General features: G+C 43.5%; 1 protein-coding gene and 1 long non-coding RNA gene across 6 annotated transcripts in view; one reads left to right on the top strand and one right to left on the bottom strand.

Moving 5' to 3' along the window:
* The window catches only part of COP1 (COP1 E3 ubiquitin ligase), a 127,739-nt gene extending 111,317 nt beyond the window's left edge, over positions 1–16,422 (bottom strand). Inside the window, 7 exon segments of the mRNA XM_056355540.1 lie at positions 2,250–2,318; positions 4,320–4,439; positions 6,812–6,888; positions 8,239–8,336; positions 9,810–9,869; positions 15,934–16,235; positions 16,237–16,422. Coding sequence (XP_056211515.1) covers positions 2,250–2,318; positions 4,320–4,439; positions 6,812–6,888; positions 8,239–8,336; positions 9,810–9,869; positions 15,934–16,235; positions 16,237–16,284 — 774 coding nt within the window. The 5' untranslated portion in view covers positions 16,285–16,422.
* Positions 16,423–16,613: 191 nt separating this feature from the next.
* LOC130156764 (uncharacterized) lies at positions 16,614–22,247 on the top strand. 5 transcript variants are annotated; one of them, XR_008824595.1, is made up of 3 exons: positions 16,660–16,991; positions 19,731–19,856; positions 19,977–22,247. It is a non-coding gene; the product is annotated as an uncharacterized LOC130156764 (long non-coding RNA). The 5 variants fall into 5 exon arrangements; XR_008824597.1 differs by lacking the exons at positions 16,660–16,991; positions 19,731–19,856 and adding exons at positions 17,915–18,013; positions 18,359–18,905; XR_008824594.1 differs by lacking the exon at positions 19,731–19,856 and having other exon boundaries at positions 16,614–16,991.
* Positions 22,248–23,034: the final 787 nt, after the last annotated feature.

The raw sequence follows: 23,034 nt of genomic DNA, 5'->3' as shown, positions 1-23,034 counted from the left end.
ACCAGCTACAGAGAGGACCTTGGCACTTAGTAGAAAGGAAGCATCAGCTGGCTTAGTTTACTCTATGGGTATAGGTTTGTGACTGAAGACAGATTTTGGTAGTTTTCTAAAACTATCCTACTGACTGGTCTGCATTTTCCATGATTCTACCCACTGGTTTTCATCTTTCTTATCCCAATCAAGTAAAAAGACAGACTGCCATCAGACTTGCTGCTAAGTCCCCATTTCCCTCAAAATAAATGGCAAGACCAGACGCTAACCACTATGGCAAGGCAAGAACTGACAGGCCTGCACAGAGGTCTTTGGAGATGTGACAGTCTGCAGAGGAAGTCTTGGAAACGGAGGGAACACATAAGCAGGGACACAGGGAATCTGAAATAAGCCATGTGTCCCAATAGGTTTCAGGATGTTCCCAAGACTGTAGAGGATCTGCAGCCAAAATTAAATTTCTTTAGCCTTTAAAGAGATTCTGTCCATGTACATTATTACTAAAGCAAAGAGGCAGATACAATGAGATGGGAAAGGGTTCCCAGCTGCTTAAAATCAGTGGTGGGCCACTGTGCTATAGTATGTTAAAAACCAGAAGCTACACAATTTCCCTTCCCTTCACCCTTCCCACTCAGCACATGCAAACTAAAGGAGGTGTCAACAGCCCTTCCTTCTGGGAGAGTTGTTCTCAGTTTCAACTGGGAGGGGAGAAACCAAAGTCATCACTGACTTTATGGTACTGCCCCAAACACTCTTACACTTGAATCACCACAGGACTCCTCACAGAAGAGCACCCTGCTAAGTTGTGCATGAACCTCCAGAAGCACTTCCTGCTCAATTCACCTCCTAGACAAAGGCAGCATGACCAGGAAATACCTTAATGGTCCTTCAAGCTGCACTGAATCCTGATGGAAGGTGTTTAATGAATGCTGATTAACAATGGCTAGAGCCTGCATTACTTCTGTAGTGGTCAAGCTTCTGAAATTCTTTGCATAATACTAAAGACTACAAGAAATTTCTTGAATACAAGAAAATAAAAGGAGATATTCTGAAGATCTGAGAGGTGTTTGTAGACTGAGTCACCATAAAGTAACTTGTACCAGCACTCAAAAAAATGAAAGCTAAGATACCTCAATGGTTTTGAGCAAGGCTTGTATCTTTACTGTTTAAGTAAAAATAACTGTAATACCTATTTCTCCTTTTTTTCCAGCCCTGAAGGATCAAACAAATAGTATGCTTCATAGTGAACAGAAGTGGAAGCGTGCCATTTTGTCTTCACCAAGACGTTAAGTATGGAATATCTTGGCTCATTTTCCTTTGACATTAAGATATCATAATAATATCAGATATAATAAACAGTGTTTTCATCACTTTTCACAGGACATCATGCCTAGACTAGTAGGTCTTATACTCTACAAATGCAGCTTTACCTTTGACTCAGTTTTCCCCTGTAGTTAGTCCCTTTCCATTACCATTGTTGGTTCTAGTCAGAAGGCCATGGATATCTGTTGGTGGACAGACTTCAAACAACTTGCTTTGGGATGATTCCGTAACCAGGCTTTCAACCTATTCTGGACAAGCATTCTTACACCCTTTGCCTTTACATGGCTCAAGTTTGACCTTACAGTCACACTGTTGGGTCTTATGTTCTTCACATCCTTTATCAGAAACCATGACCTCCAAGAAAGCTTGTCCTACCTGTGTCCACAATCATTTTTCTAGGTTTCTGGATTATTTCTGGTATTATGTTTTATACATTGCCTGACATTAAAAATTTTAAGTCCCAGATGATAAAAGACTGTATACATGATTATGGAACCCTCTTGCATTCCTTGAGACATTCATAGAGAAAAAGGAAAGAGCAAATGTATTCTTTTATGGCACAGAATTAGTCATGGCATTTGATACACTAGAAGAAAAAAATTTGAGAGTGACAATTTCACTCCTTCCCCTTCTTTCAGTTTTCTCATCACAGAAAAAAAAAATATGGTTTCAAGAAGTTGATGTAATTTTACAGCAAGGAATCTCTACCTTCCCACATGCTTCACCAGTGTGAGACAGAACGGCAAGTGATTAAAAGTTGAAGCTGTCATATGTAAAGAGTAATTCTCCTTAAAACCCACATGTCCTCTGCCTGAGATTTCCCCAAACACGCCTTGCCTTTCTCTTTGCAGAGGTAATGCCTGGCTAACACATCACTTAAATGAACTGGTAGAAAGCAGCAGAAAGCACCTCACCCACTGAAACACAAAGCAAGTTACCTCTCGTTTGTTTCTCCTGGCAACTTTGAGAAATTCCATAAGGATCTGCAATTGGGCAGCATGGGACTCCTGTAAAACAGTAAATAAGGAAGTGTAACTCTTCCATACGCATTAAGAGAAAACCATTTTATCTACAGAAATCCAACTTAGCACAGAAACAGCTTTCACTTAGAGGTGAGGAAGAGAAAATAGCTTAAGGCAGTTTTAAGAATGGTAGTTTTACTTTGCCTCACAGGTTTTAAGGTGTTATTTGACTCACAACAAGTTTTTACATGAAGGCAGAAATTGTAACACCTCTTGTTTGTGCATTACTGAAGACTAGTAAGTTGAGATGTGTTTCAGGTTTTTTGGCTGCTGCATCTGAAATCGGTTTTGGAATACAGGTTCCTCACAGACCCACCTTTACTCTGGAGAATCATTAGCATCCACTTCATGATTAAAAGACTAAATCATTAAGTATTTTATATAAAAACACCTCCCCTCAAAATTAACATTTCTGTTAAGCGATTTCTGAAGATTTCTCCAGAGTGGAAGAAAACAATAAAGCCACTGATGGAATTAAAACAACCCTTTCCAATCTTTCTGTAACAGGTCATTTTCCTTAACCATTGGCTTAATATTTTCACCCAAATTGGCCACAAACTTGACAGGACAAGATAAGAGAAGCACAGGAGAAAAGAAATAAAACCTATATTCCAGCATTAATATAGCCCTAATCCTATTCCAGCATTCCGAGACTTATTTTCACAACCTACCAAAATATTTATTGTTAAAGGACTGTGAACATACACTCAAAAAGAATGAAGACTTAGAAGCACACAGAATCAATAAAAGGAAGATGGGACAGGACAAGTAAAGAGATTAGGATGCAAGACTACTGCTTTTCCGAGGTTATTTTCTTCTTCCCCACCCCGTGACAATAACAAAAGTGAAGCAAGTAAAACTAGAAAAGTTGTTTTAAATTGTTAGTGTCAGATGTGTTTCTGGTTTTTAAGGCTTAATATCCTTAAGAGATATTTCTGCTCAGAAGCATCCATACTTCCATACTCAGTCCTGTGCTGCCTTTGTTTCAGATTTGACACAAGAATGCTTAAGAAAAAACAAAAGAGGTTTTACTCTGAAGTAAAAAACCATACTCCCACCATAACTTCATTGAACCACAATTAAAAAAAGTTATTTACAAGACCCATGCAATAACATAACAGAAAATTTTTGCTAGTAGTCAGTAAACATTTTTGGGTTATTTTCCTTCCGCAAGAACCACAAGTTGTGTAAATATTGACTCTGCAAGAGTAAGATAAGCCATTCCCAAATATGACTTTTCATCACCCGTTTTAAAGCTCCATTAAAATCCACCCTCCTACCTGAATTTCACTAGGCCAGATTTTGTCATCCAGTTTAGTTTAGAAGGTACTGGCTCTCCTAACTAGAAAACAGTCACTTGAGAACAACAGCATGGAATGGCCAGATGCATGAGAACTATCCTAAACCAACTACATTTCAGTTAAGTCCTAGGAACAGCTCACTTCATATTGTATAAATCTTCAAACCAGGCTCATAAACAAGACATCCGAGCTTTTCTTTCAAGCATTAAATACTAAAAAGTCTTCAGAGATGGCACTCATTCAGATTCCATCAATTGTGGCAGATACTAAAAGGTGTTATCTTTTTCACATGTTCATTGAGTTTATTCCTTAACCTATATTTTGGACTTCTTCATGCTTACTACCAAGAAATATCTGATATTTACTTGTGCAACAGTCAATTAGCAAGCATTTTCATATGCACCTCCCTGTTCTGCTAGCCATTTCTCTTATCCTTTTCCATTTTCCCCTGCTTGCTTATATAACCCTGTCATGTCAGCAGCAACACTAAGCACGTTATGGGCATTGCAGTTGAAATGTTACTTTGCTACAAAGGTCAGTGAGATGGTCAACTTTTCAACACCAAAACGCAAGAGAAAATTCTGACTCATTTGGAAACAGAACCTTACTTCAAGAAAATCAAACCCTGAAAAGAGAAAAACTAGACAATGGTGTTCATTTAAATAAGACACGAGAAACTTCTTACTGCTTCCAACTGCTTCTTCTTTTGCACCAGCAGCTCCAGCATGAGGTTGACGTTAGCCAAGTCAAGATTGTCTTGATCAGTTCCCAAAAAATCTTGAATTATCTGCCACCTATGGCCATTCTAGAAAGAACAAGAGATGTTGGAGAGACAGTGAGTTCAAGCCACCCAGGGCTATATCTAGCAACAGATACTAAAAAGAACACTACAATAACTTCATCCCTTCACAAAATTTCAAAACAATTTTCAGGAATCAAAATTCTCAATTCTACCACATGTATAGGATATAGCTCTTCTGTCTGCTGTGTAACTGCTTATCTTATTTGGGAGATATTTGTGCTTCATGACAGCGCAGCTGCTGCTGCTAGGAAGAGATTATTTCACAGCCACAATTTTATCTGATTTGTGCCCTAGTTTCTGAGATGTTTCTATGGGGAGAAAGAAGAAAAATGTTTATATAAGCTTAGTTGGATTACATCTATCTGAAATACTGTTAAGTGGCGATACCTTTTAATTTTTTTAAGCTAAGTAATAGGTAAGCCCTCATGCTAAATTCAAATGGAAGAAGGTAGTATCAACTTATCTTTTCTGCTTTCACCTCCCACACTACTTCTCTTAAGAGTATTTTCACAGGAAATGTGAGAACTGGGAAGAAGATGGAGCTCAGCAGGTTGATCTCATTTAACCTGTTAGAGCTGAGGACTCCTCAAGGAGCCAGCATACTACTGTGCTGCCCATTCTTCCCTACAGGCTGCTTGGTCTTCTTGTCAGTAGAAAAGTATCTTTTAGTACAGTAAAACCCAAATAATAGGTTAATGCTAATACAGCCTTACATCAAAAAGCCTGAGGAGCCAACAGGAACAGCTCAAATGTCTTTCCCTTCTAAGAAACAAAGCTGGATTAAAAAATCCTGTTCTAAAAAAGCTATGACACTAGATTAAGACATTTAAATTTGCAAGTAGTAAAAATACCATCCAGTCTAAACCAGACATATTCTCAGAAATTGCAGCCTATTTGTATCTACTCAGTTAAGAAAAATAAAATGTAACAACATCCATATGCAACAATTTACACAACTCAACAGAACCTGTGGAAGCCACACAGGTAAAAAAAAAATCATCAATCTGGAACAACCAGAAAAAAATGTAATTTATAAGCAAGTCAACAAGATTTGAGACAAACTAACATATTAATGTACTACTGCTCCACTACTTGAAAAATTTCAAAGATGCCTTAAAGTAATTTCTTCATAGCACAAACCCATGACCGAGAAATGGTGCATTTGCTACAGCACGTCTTGAATTACTTCTCTTAATAGCAGAAGTAATACAAGCAGAGAATAAGCACATTAAGGAGCTAGTACAACAGCAAGGTTTCCCTTTTTAGAGATGTCTGTATTTTTTATTTACTGCCAAGAGGTAGACAACATTGTTTTGGGCACGAAGTCATGGTAGATTTCCATGTACTGGCAGTTATCCAGAACAGATGCATCTACAGGCATGGCTTTTAAAGGTGCACTATGAGAGAGCAGAATCAATTTCCAACAAGTTACTGAACATACCTTCAGGTCAATTGTGTGCATTTTAAACCAGATATGGTTTATGCATATTTTATATTAAATATGGTGTATTCTATAATGAATATTAAAAACTTACTGTAACTAAGCAAGCCAATGAATCCTTAAAGCACCTAAACCATACAACTGCTGAAAACATTGGTTTCTGCAACACAGACCCTAAATTAATAACACTTCAATGGAGGGGGGTTAACTGACAAAACAAGGGCTCTGTAATTGTTAATATTACTTTATAATGTTATCTGTGAATTACAGAAGTCAAGGAAGCCAGACATAGCAGGACAAATATGCAAGTTTCCTGGTTCATGTCATATATTCTTTTTGATCTTAATGTACAAGAGCATCCACTACTGCTGTACAGGGGTTTTCATGAACTGAGAACACAGATCACACTCTGATTCTATGACATGAAGCAAGTCTAGAAGATACCCAGGCAGTTTTATCTGGGATCAGAGCCAGAACACCAGGACTCTGAAAACATCCTTCTCCCTCTTGTGGTTGGTATTTGCCTTCCTCCAATTTCCCTGTAGAACACGGCTTCTCGCACATGATCAGACAAGCGCGTGGCACTACTAGTCATCCATTACTCTCATTGTAGCTGTAATTTCGAACACTGAATGAAAATTATTACCTTTAAACAAGTGTTCTTCCATGGACAGTTTCCCAGGTTATATTCAATACACCATATGACACCTCGCTATGCCAGCGCAGCTTGCCTCTACACATATAACGCTGGCAGGAAGACCGCGAGTTAACAAGGTTGGGGGATCTAGTCCCACTGCCACTGATATTGCTATTATTCCCTCATGAAGCAAGCTAAAGCATCAGCTCAACAGTGTAATTTCTTTTAAGTAAGCCATGTAATGACCCAATTGCTGTACAAAATCATAAAATATAAAGTAAGAAAGTTGGAACATACGGTGCTACTCACTGAATGGTCCAGTTTGAGTCTTTTCTCCTCAGATCTTTGCTTCTGTTTAAGAATAAGTTCATTGACTAAAAAAATATAAGTAATTAGGATGTCAGAGAAGGGATGGATTTAGAGTTAACACCACCAGTACAAAACTCCTCCTCTATATTTTTACTTTAGTTTAGTTCCACAGTAGGTTTATCAGTAATTAAAACAGTAGAACATGCCTCTGCTTTTGTCCTCACAGATTTATTCCTCAGTTTATTTTTGTAAAGTATATAAATATTATCTTAAAATCATCAACTCATACAAAGCCTACACGTTCCCCAAATTGCTTCAGTTCCTTTTGCTAAGCACCCATGGTTCTTTGACAAAGTTTTTCAACTCCAAGGCAGAAGTATATCATAGAAGAGTATGCAGGAGATAAAACATTAACTGGTTTATCACTGGCTGAGAACAAGTACATCTGAACAGAACTTTTTCCTTTAATCACTATGTGCATTTCTAAAGATATATTTTTGCTACAGTTTTATTTCACACCAATTTAGTGAATGGTGCAAAGAGAAAGATAACTTCAACCCTTCCCACACACACAAAAGCTCTTCCACCTCCAACACAGCCCTCAAAGCCCTGAACAGGCACATGGAAGCAATGTTCTCCAGCCTAACATATACTTCCGGATCTGCCTCAGCATCATCTTTGGCACAACATCTCTGGATCTAAATCAGGATGCTCATTTCCTAAGCATTCCTTGGCAGGTGTGGCTTTTGATCTATTTACTATTAAATGGGTGGTATCCTAGCACATGAAATCAAGATTTGATTTAGTTTTGATATTCCACATTGCAATGTGCTTCCTTTGATGTTTTCTTCCCATAACTAAGTTTTAAGTTCTATTTCCAGTTAGGAATATTTCCTTCTTCTGTTTACAAAGCAAACAATTAGGATTGCATATAGGTATGTGCATGAATATTTTCTCTCCAATTTACACATATATACATCACATGGACCTTACTACAGTAGCCAAAACAGCACAGTATGCAATTTGCACCCCCCCCCCCCGCCAGTGCCCATGCTTTGTAAACAGGGCATGTTCTCAATAAGACAGACACCGGTGCAAAAAAACACAAAAGTAAATAGAGATTCAGATCTCTAGCCATCAGAAAAACATCTTCATTTTGCCTTTCTTAGCATGTAAACAGCAAGTCAGTGTCACTACTTCAACTCAGCATACAGAACTACTAGAGGTAGTGGAGTATTAACCGTTTACACCACTAACCACTCTTTTTAGTATATAAAACCCACAGTTGACCACAGGGCTGATGTTTGGATTTTGTTTTCAATATCCATAAGCTAGCTGTTTATAGAACAAATTTATAAATGCCTGACTCCTTTAAAAACTAAGGTGTTTCTCATGCAAACAAGCCTAGAGCTCACCTAAGAAGTTGGGATAGAGATGATCTATGTTGTCCACAACATAGTTGCATTTGGGACATCTGTTGTTGTCCTCCAAGCTCTGGTGAATACATTTATAGCTGTTTAAAAATGTAAAAAACAAACAAAAACAAGTGAGCAAACATGAAGGAACAGAACATAAGCAAGTAAGTAAGTAAAATCAACCTTTTATAACAGGTACTCTGCTTTGCCAGCTAGCAGCTGCATTGCCAAGATCCTACAGTGGAGTCAAAATGTTCCAACATTAACTCAGAGCATGCTACAGCAGAAAGACAGCAAAGTTTCTTGGCAAGGATTACAAGAGGTATTTATGTACTTCACTCTTACTTCCCTGAGGATTGTGGTGACACTGGATACTTCAGCCACGCTTCCCTCCCAAATTCATGCCCCTCTTCTACAGGTACAGCTAACAGACTGCATTATCCAGAAGCAACTCTTCTAGATTAGCCAAATACTTAGCAAGTGACATTAAAAGCTATTACACATTTTGGGAAATTGAGCAACCACCTTCATCACCTTCTCACATTTCCCCCCCCACTCTCTGGCTGTTATACTCTCACCAGAGACTTCAGAGGTGCTCACTGTTGAGCTGTTAGCTATCCGAGGGACAGAGTAACTACAAAATGCACTACAGTACCAGATTTAAGCATCATATCAAGAACCTAGCTTGATGTCAACTGCTGGTAAAGACATGTGACAATGTTGCTCTGCTCTTTCTAAATAAAGATATTTGAACGCTTCTCATCTTGGACTTCTAAAAAAAAGTTACGGATCACAGGGATGAAGTGTTACTATAGAAAGCACAAAATCAGCTGTTATCTTACCTGTTGCAGGTCAAAGCATTTCTGAAAGCCAACCGAATCTGCTGCTTGAGGAAGTGGTTTACACTACTAAAATACTACTTCTTGTAAAAGCTAGGTCATTTATTTCTAGTTAATGGACACTATGAGAATTCAACACACTTGACATTAGAACATCATGGCTCCACACCTGCCCCTGGAGGGTGTGGTTTTGTTTTGTTTTTTTAACTTCTCCACAAAACATTCGCTCCTCATGACAGCCAGAGATAACACTGAAAAATAAGTGGACCCTGGGTAAATTCAATACAACAGAAACAAGTCTGAAGCATACTCCTCAATTTTTGAGAGGGAATTGCAACAGACAATGTGCAAGCCACTTCAAATTGTATATGGTCTTGCACAAAGGCAAGGAGGACCTCCCAACACCAAGAGTCAGTCCCAAGACCTCTACAAAAGGTGGAACCAATACAGGTAAGTTGACAAACTGTTCTGATGCTACCAGAAGTTTATGATCATTTTGTTTCTTTACAGGGGAAATATGGTAGCACAACATCTTTTGTTTTAAATACTAAGACTACTTTTCTTTAACCAGACTGGTACTCATCTTTTAAAATCTTATTTCAACCTCTTTCTTCAATGCAGGGATAGAAGACAAAGTAACAAGAACTCTGAGGGAAAGGGATTCACAGCAATGTCAGTCCACACATGCTGTAAGAGATGGACATTTTGCGCAATACAAAAAAATAATCTTACCAGAAGCTGTGTCCACATTTCGTCATGTAGGCTTCTTCAATCATATCAAAACAGATGGGGCTGAAAACAAAACAAAGCCAAAAATCACAAAGCTGTCTTTTTATGTTAAAAAAAAAAGGAAGGAAAGTATTATTAACTCAAAGCAGCCACCTAATCACCCTTAGGGAATATTTTCTATTTGTAAAATGAAAGAGGACACACAAGTACAACAGCAACTGGGTAGTATAGAGATCAAAAGGGGCAATCAACAGCTTTTCGAACTCAGAATGATACTGCAGTTTGCTACAATTAGCAACCAGGTAAGTGTTCAGTCTTGAAGCTTTCAACAGTTGCAAACCCCCAAAAGCCTTCAACAAGCAAGGTTACAGAAGAACCTTCTAACCATCTGTACTAGCTCTCAAAATGTAAAAAAAATGGTTTTGACATGAACAGACATAAGGTGTTTATAAATAACACCAAAATTAGTTTATTCTTCCTTTTCTCAGCCAATAGCTATCTATAACTTTAAAAAAGGATGCAAAGAGGCAGAGCAGAAAAGAAATAGTTATTAGTTCTTGTTTGCATGACATTATAAGTAGGAGAAGGTGCCAACAAGGGAGGTGTGCCTGCAGAGCACTGCCAGGCAGCAGGCAGGGCTGAGGCTGCTAAAGAGCACAATAAGGTACAGTGCAACCAGAAGATGGAACAAACAGTCAAGCATGGCGTTAAAGTCAAAGGAGAAGATGGGAAAGGTAGAATATGGGTCTGTTCGTAAGGAAGACAGAGGAATGAATGGAAACAAGGGCTTTAGTTTTTTCCAAGACTATTTAGTGACCAAAGCACAGCCAGCCCTCCAGGAGGGATCACCAAAAACCAAGTAGGGAGCTGAAGAGTGGAAGGATGTACAAGCAAGCAGTGCTCTACAGGAACCCAAGTACGACAAGAGACAGGAATACAGTGAGATGGGTAGTGGAAGAAATCAGTCTCATCAAGTGGCTATGACATTTGAAGGAAACAAACACAAATGGAAGTAGACAAGAGCTGTGCCTTACTTCCAGTGACTCCTATGGCTACTGTCCCCAGTAGCTGGTAAGATATTCCGTCACATACATGCTCATCTTCAGGTCTTGGCTAGCTATCTAGTGAGACACTGTGGACAGCAACGTCACAATTCTGCACATAACACACGTACCTGCTGTGTCACAAGCTTCACCTTGCTTTCAAGCCCTTACAGGCATCCAAATGCTCTCCTCACACTCCTGCATGTCCACACCAGTCTCAGTTCAGAAAGGTTTTCAGCAGCATTTGTTTTCTTCAGAAACAACTTCCTCCCACCTTCTGCCAACAAGGCAGTTCCCACAGAATGAGCCGTTAATAAACTGTTAACTTTTGAAAAGCAGGAGTCTTTTTGAATCCAAGATCAAAAACCCAGATCAGACTGAAGCAAGCAATGCTTGGCAGGGGAGGGGAGCACCTTAATTTCTCCCCTTGTTAGCACTCCACAGAAGTCACTCCCCCTTTCTATCATCCATTGTAGAAGATACTAAAACTTGTTACCCCATTAGGCATTTAAAAATAGGGATGAAAAATGCTCTTAAATAGTTATTTTTAAGCCCACAGAAGGGAAGCTGTGGCCTCTGCCAATGCAATCCCGCTCTGAATCACCAAACTGAAAACCAGGGATGCCTTGAAAGGTTTGTGCAATCTAACACACAAACCAGGTTGTCTTAAATATTCCACCAAACTGTCTGTATAAACACAACATATAGGCAAACAAATCAAACTAGAACATTACTCTGAACCAACTGAGCCACCTCAAATACTTTACATGCACCTGTCGCTCTTCCACCCTGACAGACACTTTTCTGCACTTTTTTCTTGAGTAGCACCAACTTCAAAAGTTCCAGTCTGTGTTTCCGAGTTAGAAGTTATTTAGTTCCAAGGCACTGTTTAGTCAGAATAAATTATGACCAAATTTAGCCAAAAAGGGAAGATAATAGGAGGAGAATTAGGCTTCTTTGTACTCTATTAGCCTGGCATGTTTTAAGAAGTTACACACTTAGTGTTACATGAGCATCCAAGGCTGGTTTCCCAAACTTCCTCTTCTTCACACCAGTTTGATTGGAGAAGTGACAGAGGCAAAACAGTTGAGAAAAAGCTATCAGAGCCAGCAAAGATGGCCATTCAGTGCCAGGGTCATTGTTAACCGAGCCTGAAGTTTCCATTAAGAACTGTTTCCCCCAAAACGTTAGCTGATTTACAAGTGGAAACAAGATTGATGTTTTTTAATATTTACTGAAGCCAAGCTGGCTATAACACATGGAAGTTGCTATGCACCAGTTGTTTTAAGTTAATCTAACACACAGGGAAGGCTAAGAAAGTAGTGGAGTGATGGGGACTTGAGACACACTACAGCTTGCAGTATACACCAAAACTGAGAAGAGGTATGGTGAAATCAAGGCTTCTCTGCATGAGATAGTTCTTAACTCTATTTGTTTTAAACAGCAGAGCCAAGTACAAAGGATGCAAATTACTTCAGCAAGCCAAAAATGTCACTGCCTTATTTACTAACAGCTTTTTTTATCCGACACTGCAAAGACCTACCATTCTTTCTCTATGCAGTAGACCTCAAACATTTTAAAAATAATTTTAATCAAGTTCATGCCTCTAAGTTTTGCCAGCTGTTGAGAAGTGCCTTGAAAAGAGCACTACCGTCACACTGCTGCTGCCCAAACACCTGGCTGGAGTGGTCACTATAAAATTAAAACACACTTCAGATTTCCTTCTGCTCCACAGCAAACAAGACCTATTACAGTTTCTCCCTCCTATTCTGCTCCTCCTTGGTCTAAACATAGAGCAGGACTTGCTGCAGGCTCTGTCCTTCACGTGGAAGGTGGCCAGGATGAAGATCACTACCATTAGTATCTACTGAATATGAAGCTCCAACAAAACAGATCATAAAACCATCATTACACATGGTACATAAACAGCTCCCTGTGGTTTTAGCTTGTGACCTCCAGGGTCAGTTTGCAGTAGTCTTTAAAGGGGTTTGCCAGATCACAAACACATGAATAACTACACCCAGCCCATGCCTAGCATTAACAGGTAACCACCTGAGGTAAGAACTGTTTTAAACACCCATGAACCTGCAAGTCCACCTTCAAACATGGCACACAGTCCTACCCATACATAAGCTTGTTGTGTGTACCCCTGCAGGTCAGTACGCAACATCCCCTTTTCCATATGTTCTTACCTATGGCAGAGGTCAGAAACAACTACTGGTATGAAGCAGCCACGTCCAGGGACCCAAGCAGATAGTAACTGGTTTAAAAGACATTTAGTCAACCACTATTTGGGAGTAATGTCAGGGCAATTACATTGCTGGACAGGCGAAAATTCTCTGATCAGAGGATTCCCTTTCAGATCTTCTCAGGCAAGTGGAAAGAGGCCTGGCTATAGGAACAGCAAGCTACCTTTAATTCTACACCCTGCAGTAAGAGAAACAGTTTCCCCTTTTACCATGAAGTTGTCCAGTAAGTCAGACCTATTTGCCTTCCTGACTAGTTACACATTTCCAGTCAGAAGCTGATACATACCACACTTGCAAACTTGTGAGCCTACACTTGCTAAACATTTCACAACCCAGACTAGCAATGTATGCCAATGTTTACGTTAAACCTAGGCCTCATATTGCTGAGACAGCACTTTCAGAAGACAGGCAGGGAGGTTGCACACTAACACTATTTATAGACTTTCCACTTGTACCTTGAAGTTTGAAACTCACCCAAACTTCTTTATGCTTTCCCACTTTCAGTCGGGTACAGACTGAATCTACCACTGAGTCCACAGCTGTGGCTAACATCAACTCACAGCCCATGTTCAGAAAAATTATCAAATGTTCCCTGCAGCTGACAGCATCTTGAAAGTGTCCTTACAGGGAAAAAAAGAACAACCCAGCATATGGTAAACTTCTGCTTCTCACACCAAGATATCCAAAGCTTGTTTAAATCAATTATTTAAGGCTGCACATTCACACACACCTGTCTTCTTGGACAATGCTCAAAATTCCAGAGCTGCCCAGTTGAGTTTGTTTCTGCACTGTATAACTGTATTGCTAACTAAAAAAAAAAATAATACTACTATTAACTTGAAGCTAGTGTTAATACTTAACAATCAGCCCCTACAGCCCACAACAATACCAGAGTTCTTCACTGCTGTGTAAGTTAACTAACTATAACCATTGTCTGCTCTTAAAAGTGTCTGACCTGCACTTCAAAATGCCCAATGTATTTCTCATTAATACCAGGAAAAGGGGGACAGGACATTTTCCCAGTTACCTCAGTTGATTTTTTCCCCCCCTCTCACTTTTTCAGCCAGCAGCGCTCCTCAATGAGGAGTGAACAGCTAATTACATGTTCTCCTTGAAGCATGCACAGTACTTACCTGCAGGGGGAGGGGGAAGATACAAGAAACTCAGCTTTTTGAACCATCTCTAAATACTTCAACTGGCCTACAAACTTGTTATGGGTGTTATTTTCCCTTTAAACACCTTCATTTCTACAACAGACAACAAAACAAGAAGTGACAGCTGACTAGAAAGGGATGGGGAACAATGGTTGTAGACCACTACTGCCAGAGTATAACTGTGAAGGGAACAGAGGGACATGGACATTTGCAATTGCATTATCCCCTCTGATCAGAAAACCCACGAGCAACAGCAATGCAACCCTCTCCCACACCAAATGCCCTTAGATCCACCTAACATGGCCTAGAGCCTTCAGCCAGAGCAGGCCAGCTGATTACAGCTGTTCTCTCATCTTATATCTGTTACTGAACAAACCAATACTTACAGTAATAAGCAGTAATATTTTATTATCACTTACTACTAGTAAGAAGTACTTACTGTTTTTTCTGCCACTAACTTCTTCGCAGCTTCAGGTTCTCACTTTGGTAGCAAGGATGTTTGCTACCTACTCTGCTAGACAGTTTACAAAGCTGTAAAATCAAGTCTGCATATTTTTGCCACAATTCCTGTCCCATAGAGACATCAGACATCTAACCCTCACCTGTAAGTCAGAGCTGTCAATGTCATCTGGGAAGCTGTGGCCCATTTCTCTTCCTTTTTTTTTTTTAAAAAAAAACCCTGTTTCTTTCCAACACATGACTTCCCCACAACTCAAGCTTCTTTCCAGTATCTCTTCACTGTTTGCCTCTCAGATGTGAACACTTATCCCTACTTTCTGTTCTCACATTTTAGTACATCCAACCAGCTATAAAAGTCAAACCTATTCCTTATGTCAGGAGGTTTGAAACCCATTAGTAATGGGCTCTCTTTGAAACTGCAAATCACCAACAGTTCTCAAGCCACCACACATTGCAGCGGGCCTTGGTCTACCAAGTCTGCTGAAAGAGTATTTCCAGCTACGAGCTGCAGTTTTGGCTGAATATTATAAGGACAGCATCTGAATGGCCTCAAAAAAAGAAAAAACCTTTATCCCATCATCACAGAAGTTTCCCGCTCATGTGGTTTTAGGTGCCAGACCAACACAAACCTTCTTGCTGTTTGAAACTAACCAACCTTTCCCAGCAACAGAGCTTCACTGGATGTGTCAACCACCACGGGACTCCCTGGATCCCCAGCCGGAGGGGCACCAGCTCCTGCACTGGCTCCTCGTCCTGGGCTCAGCGGGGGCCGTGTCCCCCAGCACAGGCCCGGCCCCGCCGGCGCCACAGGGCCCAGGTAACAGGCACGGACTGGCCGTGTCACCGGGCTGCGTGAGGACAGCCCGCACGCCGCGGGTCCTGGCCGCAACGCTGGGCTGCTGGAGCGCACCCGGGAGGGAACCTGCCAGGAACAGCCCGATTCGGCTTAAGAACAGCGAGGGTGAAAGCAGCGCCGCTGCACAGGGCCCAGAGGCGGCCCCAGCCCCGCAGCGGGGGAGCCCCCGGCGCCATGACCCCGCCAGGGCGAGCTGAGGTGAGGTGCGAACGCCCCGCTCCCCGCGGGGAGCCCTGAGGGGCCGCTGCCGGCTGCCCCGGCCTCCCGCCGCTATCACCCACCCCCTGGGCTTCCCTCCGGCATGGCGGCGCCCCGGCTTCCCTCAGCGGGGTAGCGGGTGCCGCTATCGCGATATATCGCGCTCACCAGACAAAGTCGTTGCTCTTGTCCTCGTAGGAGTTGATGAGCCCGTTGCAGAGCGGGGTAAGCAGCGGTCTCTTCCTGCTGCTGCCGCCGCCCGCACCGCCACCGCCGCCTCCCGCGGAGGAGCCGCCGCCACCGCCGGGCCGCGCCGCCGCCGCCAGCCGGGCCAGCCCCGCGCCCGAGCCCGACACGGCGGCCGCCACCAGCACAGGCCGCGCCGCCGCGCCGCCCGAGGAGGACGAGCCCGGCGCCATGGCCGCCGAAGAGGAGGAGGAGGAGGAGGAGGAAGAGGAGGAGGCCGGGGGTAGCGGCGGGCGGCGCGGCGGGGTGCGGCGGCAGGCGGCTGCCCGACATGCCGAGGCCGAGCCGGGGCGGGCGGAGCGGGGCCGACGGCGGAGCGGCCTCAGCGCATCCCCGCGCGCGGCACCGCGGGAACAATAAAGTTCGTTCAAAGAGAAAAAAAAAAAAATTTAAAAAAAAAAAAAGCGCGAGAGAGAGAAGGGAGGGGGCAAAAAAAAAAACCACCAAAACAAAAAAAACCCAAAAACCCAACAAAACACGCCCGCCCGCGCGTCCCCGGCCCGGCGCTTGTTCAAGCTTTATTGACAGGCGGACAGCCCGCCGCGCATGCGCGGCCCGGGGCGGGGCGGTGCTGCCCTCGGGGCGGGGCGGCGGGGTCGGGCCCGGCCTCCCGGCCGCGGCGAGCCCTGGGCTCCCCGGCGGCTCCGCACGGCTCCTGCGGGCGGGCGTCCCGCCGTGCCGCCGAACCCAGGCCAGCGGCCGGCCGCGCCGGGGGGACCGCGGGCCGGGAGCCCGCCCCGCTGCCCGCCGCTCCTGCCCGCCCCGGTGCAGGCCGCCCCCCGACAGAGACATCGCTCCCTCAGGGACCCTCTCCCTCAGCGCACAGAAGTCCCTCGGCGGCGCCGGACTGCGCCGTGCCTCACAGGCCGCTCCCGCCGGCGGCTGTCACCTGGGCCGTGCACCCCGAGGAGCTGCCCTGTGCCTGCACGGCTCACCCCGGGTACCGAACGCCGTCCAGCTCCGCGGAAAGGCCTCCAGTAGTGAGTTAACGGCTTTCGCCGGGCTTCAGCCAGCTCCCTTCGCTGCCTGGGCAGGCAGGGATCCCAGTGACATGGCCCACGGCGCGTCCCTGCTTCCCTACAGTAGCCCGTGATTTTACAGAAGCCAGGGCAGACTGCTTTCTGCATTAATTAATGAATAAAGTTCATTTATGAATTAAATAAACGAATGAATAAATGCATACAGTTCATTTATTCATTAAGTTAATGAATGAAGTGTTAATGAACAATGCCTCAGAGATGTTTTGGGTGTGAGGGAAAATGTCATCCCAAGACCCTGACTTCTGCAAGCCAAACAGAAGGGCTTATGGACCACGGCACTTGGCAAGGCCAGAAGTACTGCACAGAGATACCTGTTCCCCATAATTTCTCTTCCAGCAACCCATAGAAACGTATTGCCTGCTTTGCATTGAGTAACTGTATTGTCTACAGTCAGCTTTACCTGTCTAGGGTTAAAGAGGCAGCTGGCGAAACACTAGGGCATTCCCTGAGGATGGTAATCCTAAACCCAGGTATGGGAAAACGCCCAGAGAGATCAGCTCTGTGGCACTCCTCCCAGGGAAGACAGCAGAGTGAGCTTTCAGTGGGCTGTAAAACCAGTATGAGAGCTGGTAAAACTGGTCTGAGAGAAAAAAAAGGTGGCTTCAGGTAGGCAGTGTTGGTCAGGAGACCTCTCTGGCATGCAGCAGGGTGGCAGGGACAGAGGATCACAGGTGTCCCAAAGAGAGCACAGGGAAACGCTGCTCCTGATTCACTCTGGAGATGCTGCTACACATGGAGAGCTGTGGAGTGCCCCTCTTGACATCTCCTCTCAACTTCTGCTTGAATACCGTTGGGTATTTGCCTCTGTGTATTTATCCCTAATGGTGGGGGGTGGTGGTGGGGGGGGGGGAAACAAACCAAGACAAAACAAAACCCAAACTGTCTCTCTGAGGAATGTTAGTGTGTAAACATGGATCTGTGCAAGACAGAAAATACAAAGGCAGCTTCTTTTTGAGATCCAGGTCAGTAGTCTTACCTTTACAAGTTGACATCTGCCATTATAGTCACTCTCATGATTTAACTCTGTTGCTGTTATTAAAAAGTTTCCTTCTTAGAGTTTTTGAGGTTCTTTTTAGTGGTTTGGTTTGGGTTTTGGTGGGGTTTTTTTAGCTGTTGTCTTCCCCTGCTTTCTATAAATAGCCTTCTGACTGGCAGGTCTCCATAAAGACACTGAAACATATCAATTCCCCCTGTTTTCAGTGGGAGCAAAAAAGAACTGTCTAAATTTGAGCCTGTCTGTTTGGGTCTGTGTGCATCATATTTCCTATTGCTAAGAGAAAGCAAAGTCTCATTTCCTTGTCTTTCAGAGGGACCAAAAGCTTTATGGATGAGTGTCTGCAATGCAGTAGTATTGGCAATAGGACATCTAGATGCTTCACACGTACTGAAATACTGGCTGATCCTTGAAAAGTCTTGCCATTCCTGACTGTGCTTCAGGGAGGAAAAAATGACACACATAAATGCTGTTAAAGATCAAATATGTGCCCACTTATGGCCTTCACAACAACACCTACACCCACAGGCCTGGCAGCAAGTGTGGCATCCAGCACTTTCAGCACCGAAGGACCAAATCCCTAATACCTGAGCTTCAGGATATAATTCTGAGCTCTTGGAGGCCCTCTAAGCAAAGACCTTCTCTTCACTGCCCTGATGCATACTGAACAGCCTCAGGCTTCTGGAGATATTTTTTTCCTGGGGTTACCTTGCATTACCAGTTCCAAGATCAATGTTTGCAGCCTGAGGGAAGATTAGATGCTACTTCCTCGAGATGCCTGTGCATTGTAGTGAGACAAAGGACATGGATAAACTCTCCCAGTTTTAAAGTTCACTGTGGATGGAGCACTGCCGGGTCAGGTATCTTCCAGGCCCTGTTAGCATGAAATGAGGTCTAAGAATTCATTTGATACAGTCCAAGTATCGACAATGCTGTTATTAGATCCTATGGCAGGGGTACCAGAGTGAAACATGATATATCAGCTGTAAGAGGTTTTTTCATAGAACTGTAGAATGGTTTGGGTTGGAAGGGACCTTCAAGATCCCCTAGTTCCACCCCCTGCCCTGGGCAGGGACACCTCCCACCAGACCAGGTTGCTCCAAGCCCCGTCCAGCCTGGCCTTGAGCACTGCCAGGGATGGGGCATCCACAGCTGCTCTGGGCAACCTCTGCCAGTGTCCCACCACCCTCACAGTAAAGAATTACTTTCTAATATCTAATCTAAATCTACCCTCTTTCAGTTTAAAACCATTGCCCCTTGTCCTATCACTACAGGCCCTACTAAAAAGCTTGTCCTCATCCTTACAAGCCCCCTTCAAGAATTGAAAGGCCCCTTTCTCCTCGGAGCCACATCTTCTCCAGGCTGAATAAACCCAATTCTTTCAGCCTGTCTTCAGAGGAGAGGTGCTTCAGCCCTCTGATCATGTCCCTGTGTCTCCTTCAGCCAGCAGCGTGTCAGATGCTTGCACCTTCTTGCGGTTGGGATCCCGCATTGAAGCACAACTCCTGATGAGTTCAGGACAGACTGGGGTTTCTTGGTGTGAGGACATCCATCTGCGCCCTGGTGTAGGTCTTTTTATTTTCAGTAGGTCTTTCTGGGGTCCTGTTTAGGCTCAAATCTGCCCCCAGAAGACTGCTTGTGTTTCCTTGCTTAATCTGGAATTACCTTTGTGTCTCCTCTTAAAGGAGATGTCTACCTGCCTTCAAAGGTGTGTGGAGCACAGCAAGGCAAACACCTCCTGCCCAGCCGGTAAACATGACCCATTCCTGACTGGCCTAACCCTTAGGCTGAAAAAAAATCAGTTACTCTGGGTAAGATGTCTCCAGCTACAGCCCTTAGTGGTTACTTTATACAAAGTATAGGTTTCTGACAGACATACATTTTGGAAGACTGGCTGTAGTAATCTGCTTTTATTTTTCTCTGTTTTCCAGCCTCTGAAGCCGGTTGATGACTGTGTCCCTAGCAATGAAGTACCAGTTCTGTGCAAAAAGGGATGATGATCTCTACCCGTGGCATTAAAGGAAGGAGCAGATAAGAACTGCCTATAGATGAATGAACCTTAATAGCGATATAGATCCTGCTCTTCTGGGTACATAAATCCTACTTATTATAAGCCCTGAGTCTGTGACTTTTACGACTGCGGCTCCATTTACCTGCGCAGTTGCAGCTGTGATACCCAGTGGTAGCACAGTTGCCGAAAACATTAAGGGCACTCTGCATGGATCACCATGCAGCAAGACTGAGACTTCTTCCGCACAGAGCGATGTGTCAGCCAGATGTTTGTGGGAAGTGACAGTCACCTTCCGGGCTCTGTTCCTGACTGCTGATGACTTATGAGGAAAATTACTTCTGTTTCCGTTTCTGAGCCCGTTGCTACCACCTAATTTCCACCGGGATCCGTTAGTCTGTTCAGGAACGCAGCAGCCCCCGCTCAGAACAGCCACCCTGGCTTGAGAATTGCTGCTCCAGAGGTCATTAGAGTCCTTTATTAATAATCATTGCATTAACCTCCCAGCTAGCCAGTGACAGAAATGCCATTTCTCCCATTTTATAGCTGAGAAAAATGAAGCGTGGACAGATTCATCACCTGGTTACAGAGTCGATGGGAACTCTTAATGCTCCATAAATCTGAAAATTAGGCTGTCAGCAACTTCTCCTAAAGAAACCTGCAGCAAAGCTATCCAGGGGACCCAGTTCCTAACCATCAGGTACGCTCCCTCCCCAGTTTACTGGGAGAAACCTGGACACTTCTCCCTGAATTTGAATTCCTGCAGTGAGACACAGGTGTGGGGATCTGGAGGGCATGGTCGGGCAGGGAAAGAGAGCTCAGGACTCCCTGCCCACAGCAGACACATCTGCTCTGCAGGGCAGCAGTACCCACTTGCTACGTGCACAGGGGAGGGCCTCTGAGGAAAGGGCACAATGCACTTAATGATGGCGTTTTGACAGAGGGGTAGGAGTTAATGGCTCTTGTAGCAACTCAGGTACATGCACAGTCATCACTTGAAACTTGACTGTGAGAAAATATTTGCTTATTAAAATACTCAAACTAACTCAGGCTGCATGGGATATGAGGGCAGCAGGAATTGGGGGGACTGGTTTTGGTTTTTTTAATTTCTTTTCTAGTTCAGTAATGCAGAAGCAAGTAGTGGCAGGAAGGAAGATGCTTAGCGACATCTATTATAGTTAAGATTATACAGAATTATTAAAAAAAAAAGGATTTCTTTCAATGCTTTATAATAACACCTTTGCCACCTGCAGATGGAATTTTATGCACTGGCCTTAGGCTAACTCCAAGTTGGTGTAGAGATTTTGAGCAAAAATGTTGTAACCATTTTCAGAAATGAAGAATCAGCAAAATAAAATATTAACATTTACTGCTATGTTTAAAAAGCTCTGATCCTTTAAAGCAAAAAACAAACAAACAAAAAAGTGTCTGGGAGAAATGTCACCTTTACACTGCAAACTACATCATTCAGGTCTTCTGAAGAGGCATTTGACTTGATAGAACTAAAATGAGGTTTAAATCATTTGGTGATTCTTCTGTAATGAAATACTGTCTCCAAAGTTTCCAGGCGCTACAAAGACCCCAAAAGAAATGCACATGCAACTGCTGTTTCAATGTGTGTGCATTGAAGCAAAGCTACAGAGGAGCTTGACTTCATTTCTGACCTACATAAGCAGAAATACCTGATTCACTGCTCAAAATTATGAAATTTCCTTTAGAAGTGAAAAAGGAAGATACCATCTTGTTATTAAACACTGCACTGTAATGCATGTGCCCGGGGGTAGAGTGAAGGTTCTCTTATGGCACGTCCTTTTGCTCTGAGTCTTTGACCTTGTATTCAAAGAGTGGGCTTTCTAGGAAAATATTAACCAAACCCTCCACTTGGCATAAGCCGAGCTAGAGGTAGTTTCTCTCCCACACGTGCTTGGCCCAGCCTCGGCTTGTGCAAGCCCAGGTCGGTCTCAGGACGCTGCAGCTCTGCCGAAGTTTGCTGTTTCTCACGCACTGCAGTAGCGAGGCGAGGCTGCTCCTTACCCAGCGTAGCTGCTACCGTTGACACCCCCTAAAACCTGGCCAAGCTCAGCCCCTGCTATGGTTCCCACTCTCAGCTAATACACTATGCCTAAATACAGACATGATCAAATTCATTCCTTCTGTAACTGCACTAATCCTTTTAATAAAGATGAATTCGGCATCTCTGTCAAGGGTGATTTCTTTCCCACAAAATATGATTGACACTGAAGTAGTTTATGTGCCCTTATAGTATGGAACAGGTCTATTTAGTGGCTTGCAATTGTTTTTTGGAGCGTTAACATGTGCTGCTCTCTCCTGTGAACTTCCCCCGTTATGTTACAGACAGCAAAAGTCATCTGTCTTCAGTGTTGCCACCTGCTAGGATTTACTGCATGGCTTGTGAGCGCTGATATTTTCTTGTACCCCGGCTGCCTAGATTTGGTGTTTCCCTGAGCCACGTTGCTCTGCAGTATTTTTAGGGAAGTGCGTACCTGGTCTTTGCGGTTATAGGGGCAGACTGGAAAAAGTGAGCTGTAAGATTCAGGAAGTGAAACACATATAGAGAAATCTATTTCAAATTTCAGTATTTTCAAGCCTATTGAATGACTATATTAAGGTTGACCAGCCTGAATATTTTCCAGTCCACTTTCATTCGTTGGGGTTGGTGCAGATCAGTGGGTTTTGAAAAAATTGCCCTTCTAGGGAAGGCAGCTACCAACAAGGGCATTTCAAGGTGTGATCCACTGAACTACTGACGGTTTGCAGCCTGGGAAATTTCACACTGCCCTGTTGCTTCTGCCAAGGATGAACTCTGCCCGCACAGGTGAGCTTCTCCCTCTAGCCCACGTGCTATTCTTCATTGCCCAAATCAAACCCGTGCTGGGCACAAGGAAATATCTGGTGCATCTCCTCCTTCAAGTAGGAAGGAAAATGATGTCTCTGCTGGTTATCTGGTGAGAAAAATTATC

The sequence above is a fragment of the Falco biarmicus genome, chromosome 11 (genome assembly GCF_023638135.1).
Source record: "Falco biarmicus isolate bFalBia1 chromosome 11, bFalBia1.pri, whole genome shotgun sequence".
NCBI classification, from domain to species: Eukaryota; Metazoa; Chordata; class Aves; order Falconiformes; family Falconidae; genus Falco; species Falco biarmicus.
This window is presented reverse-complemented; position numbering and strand designations above follow the sequence as displayed.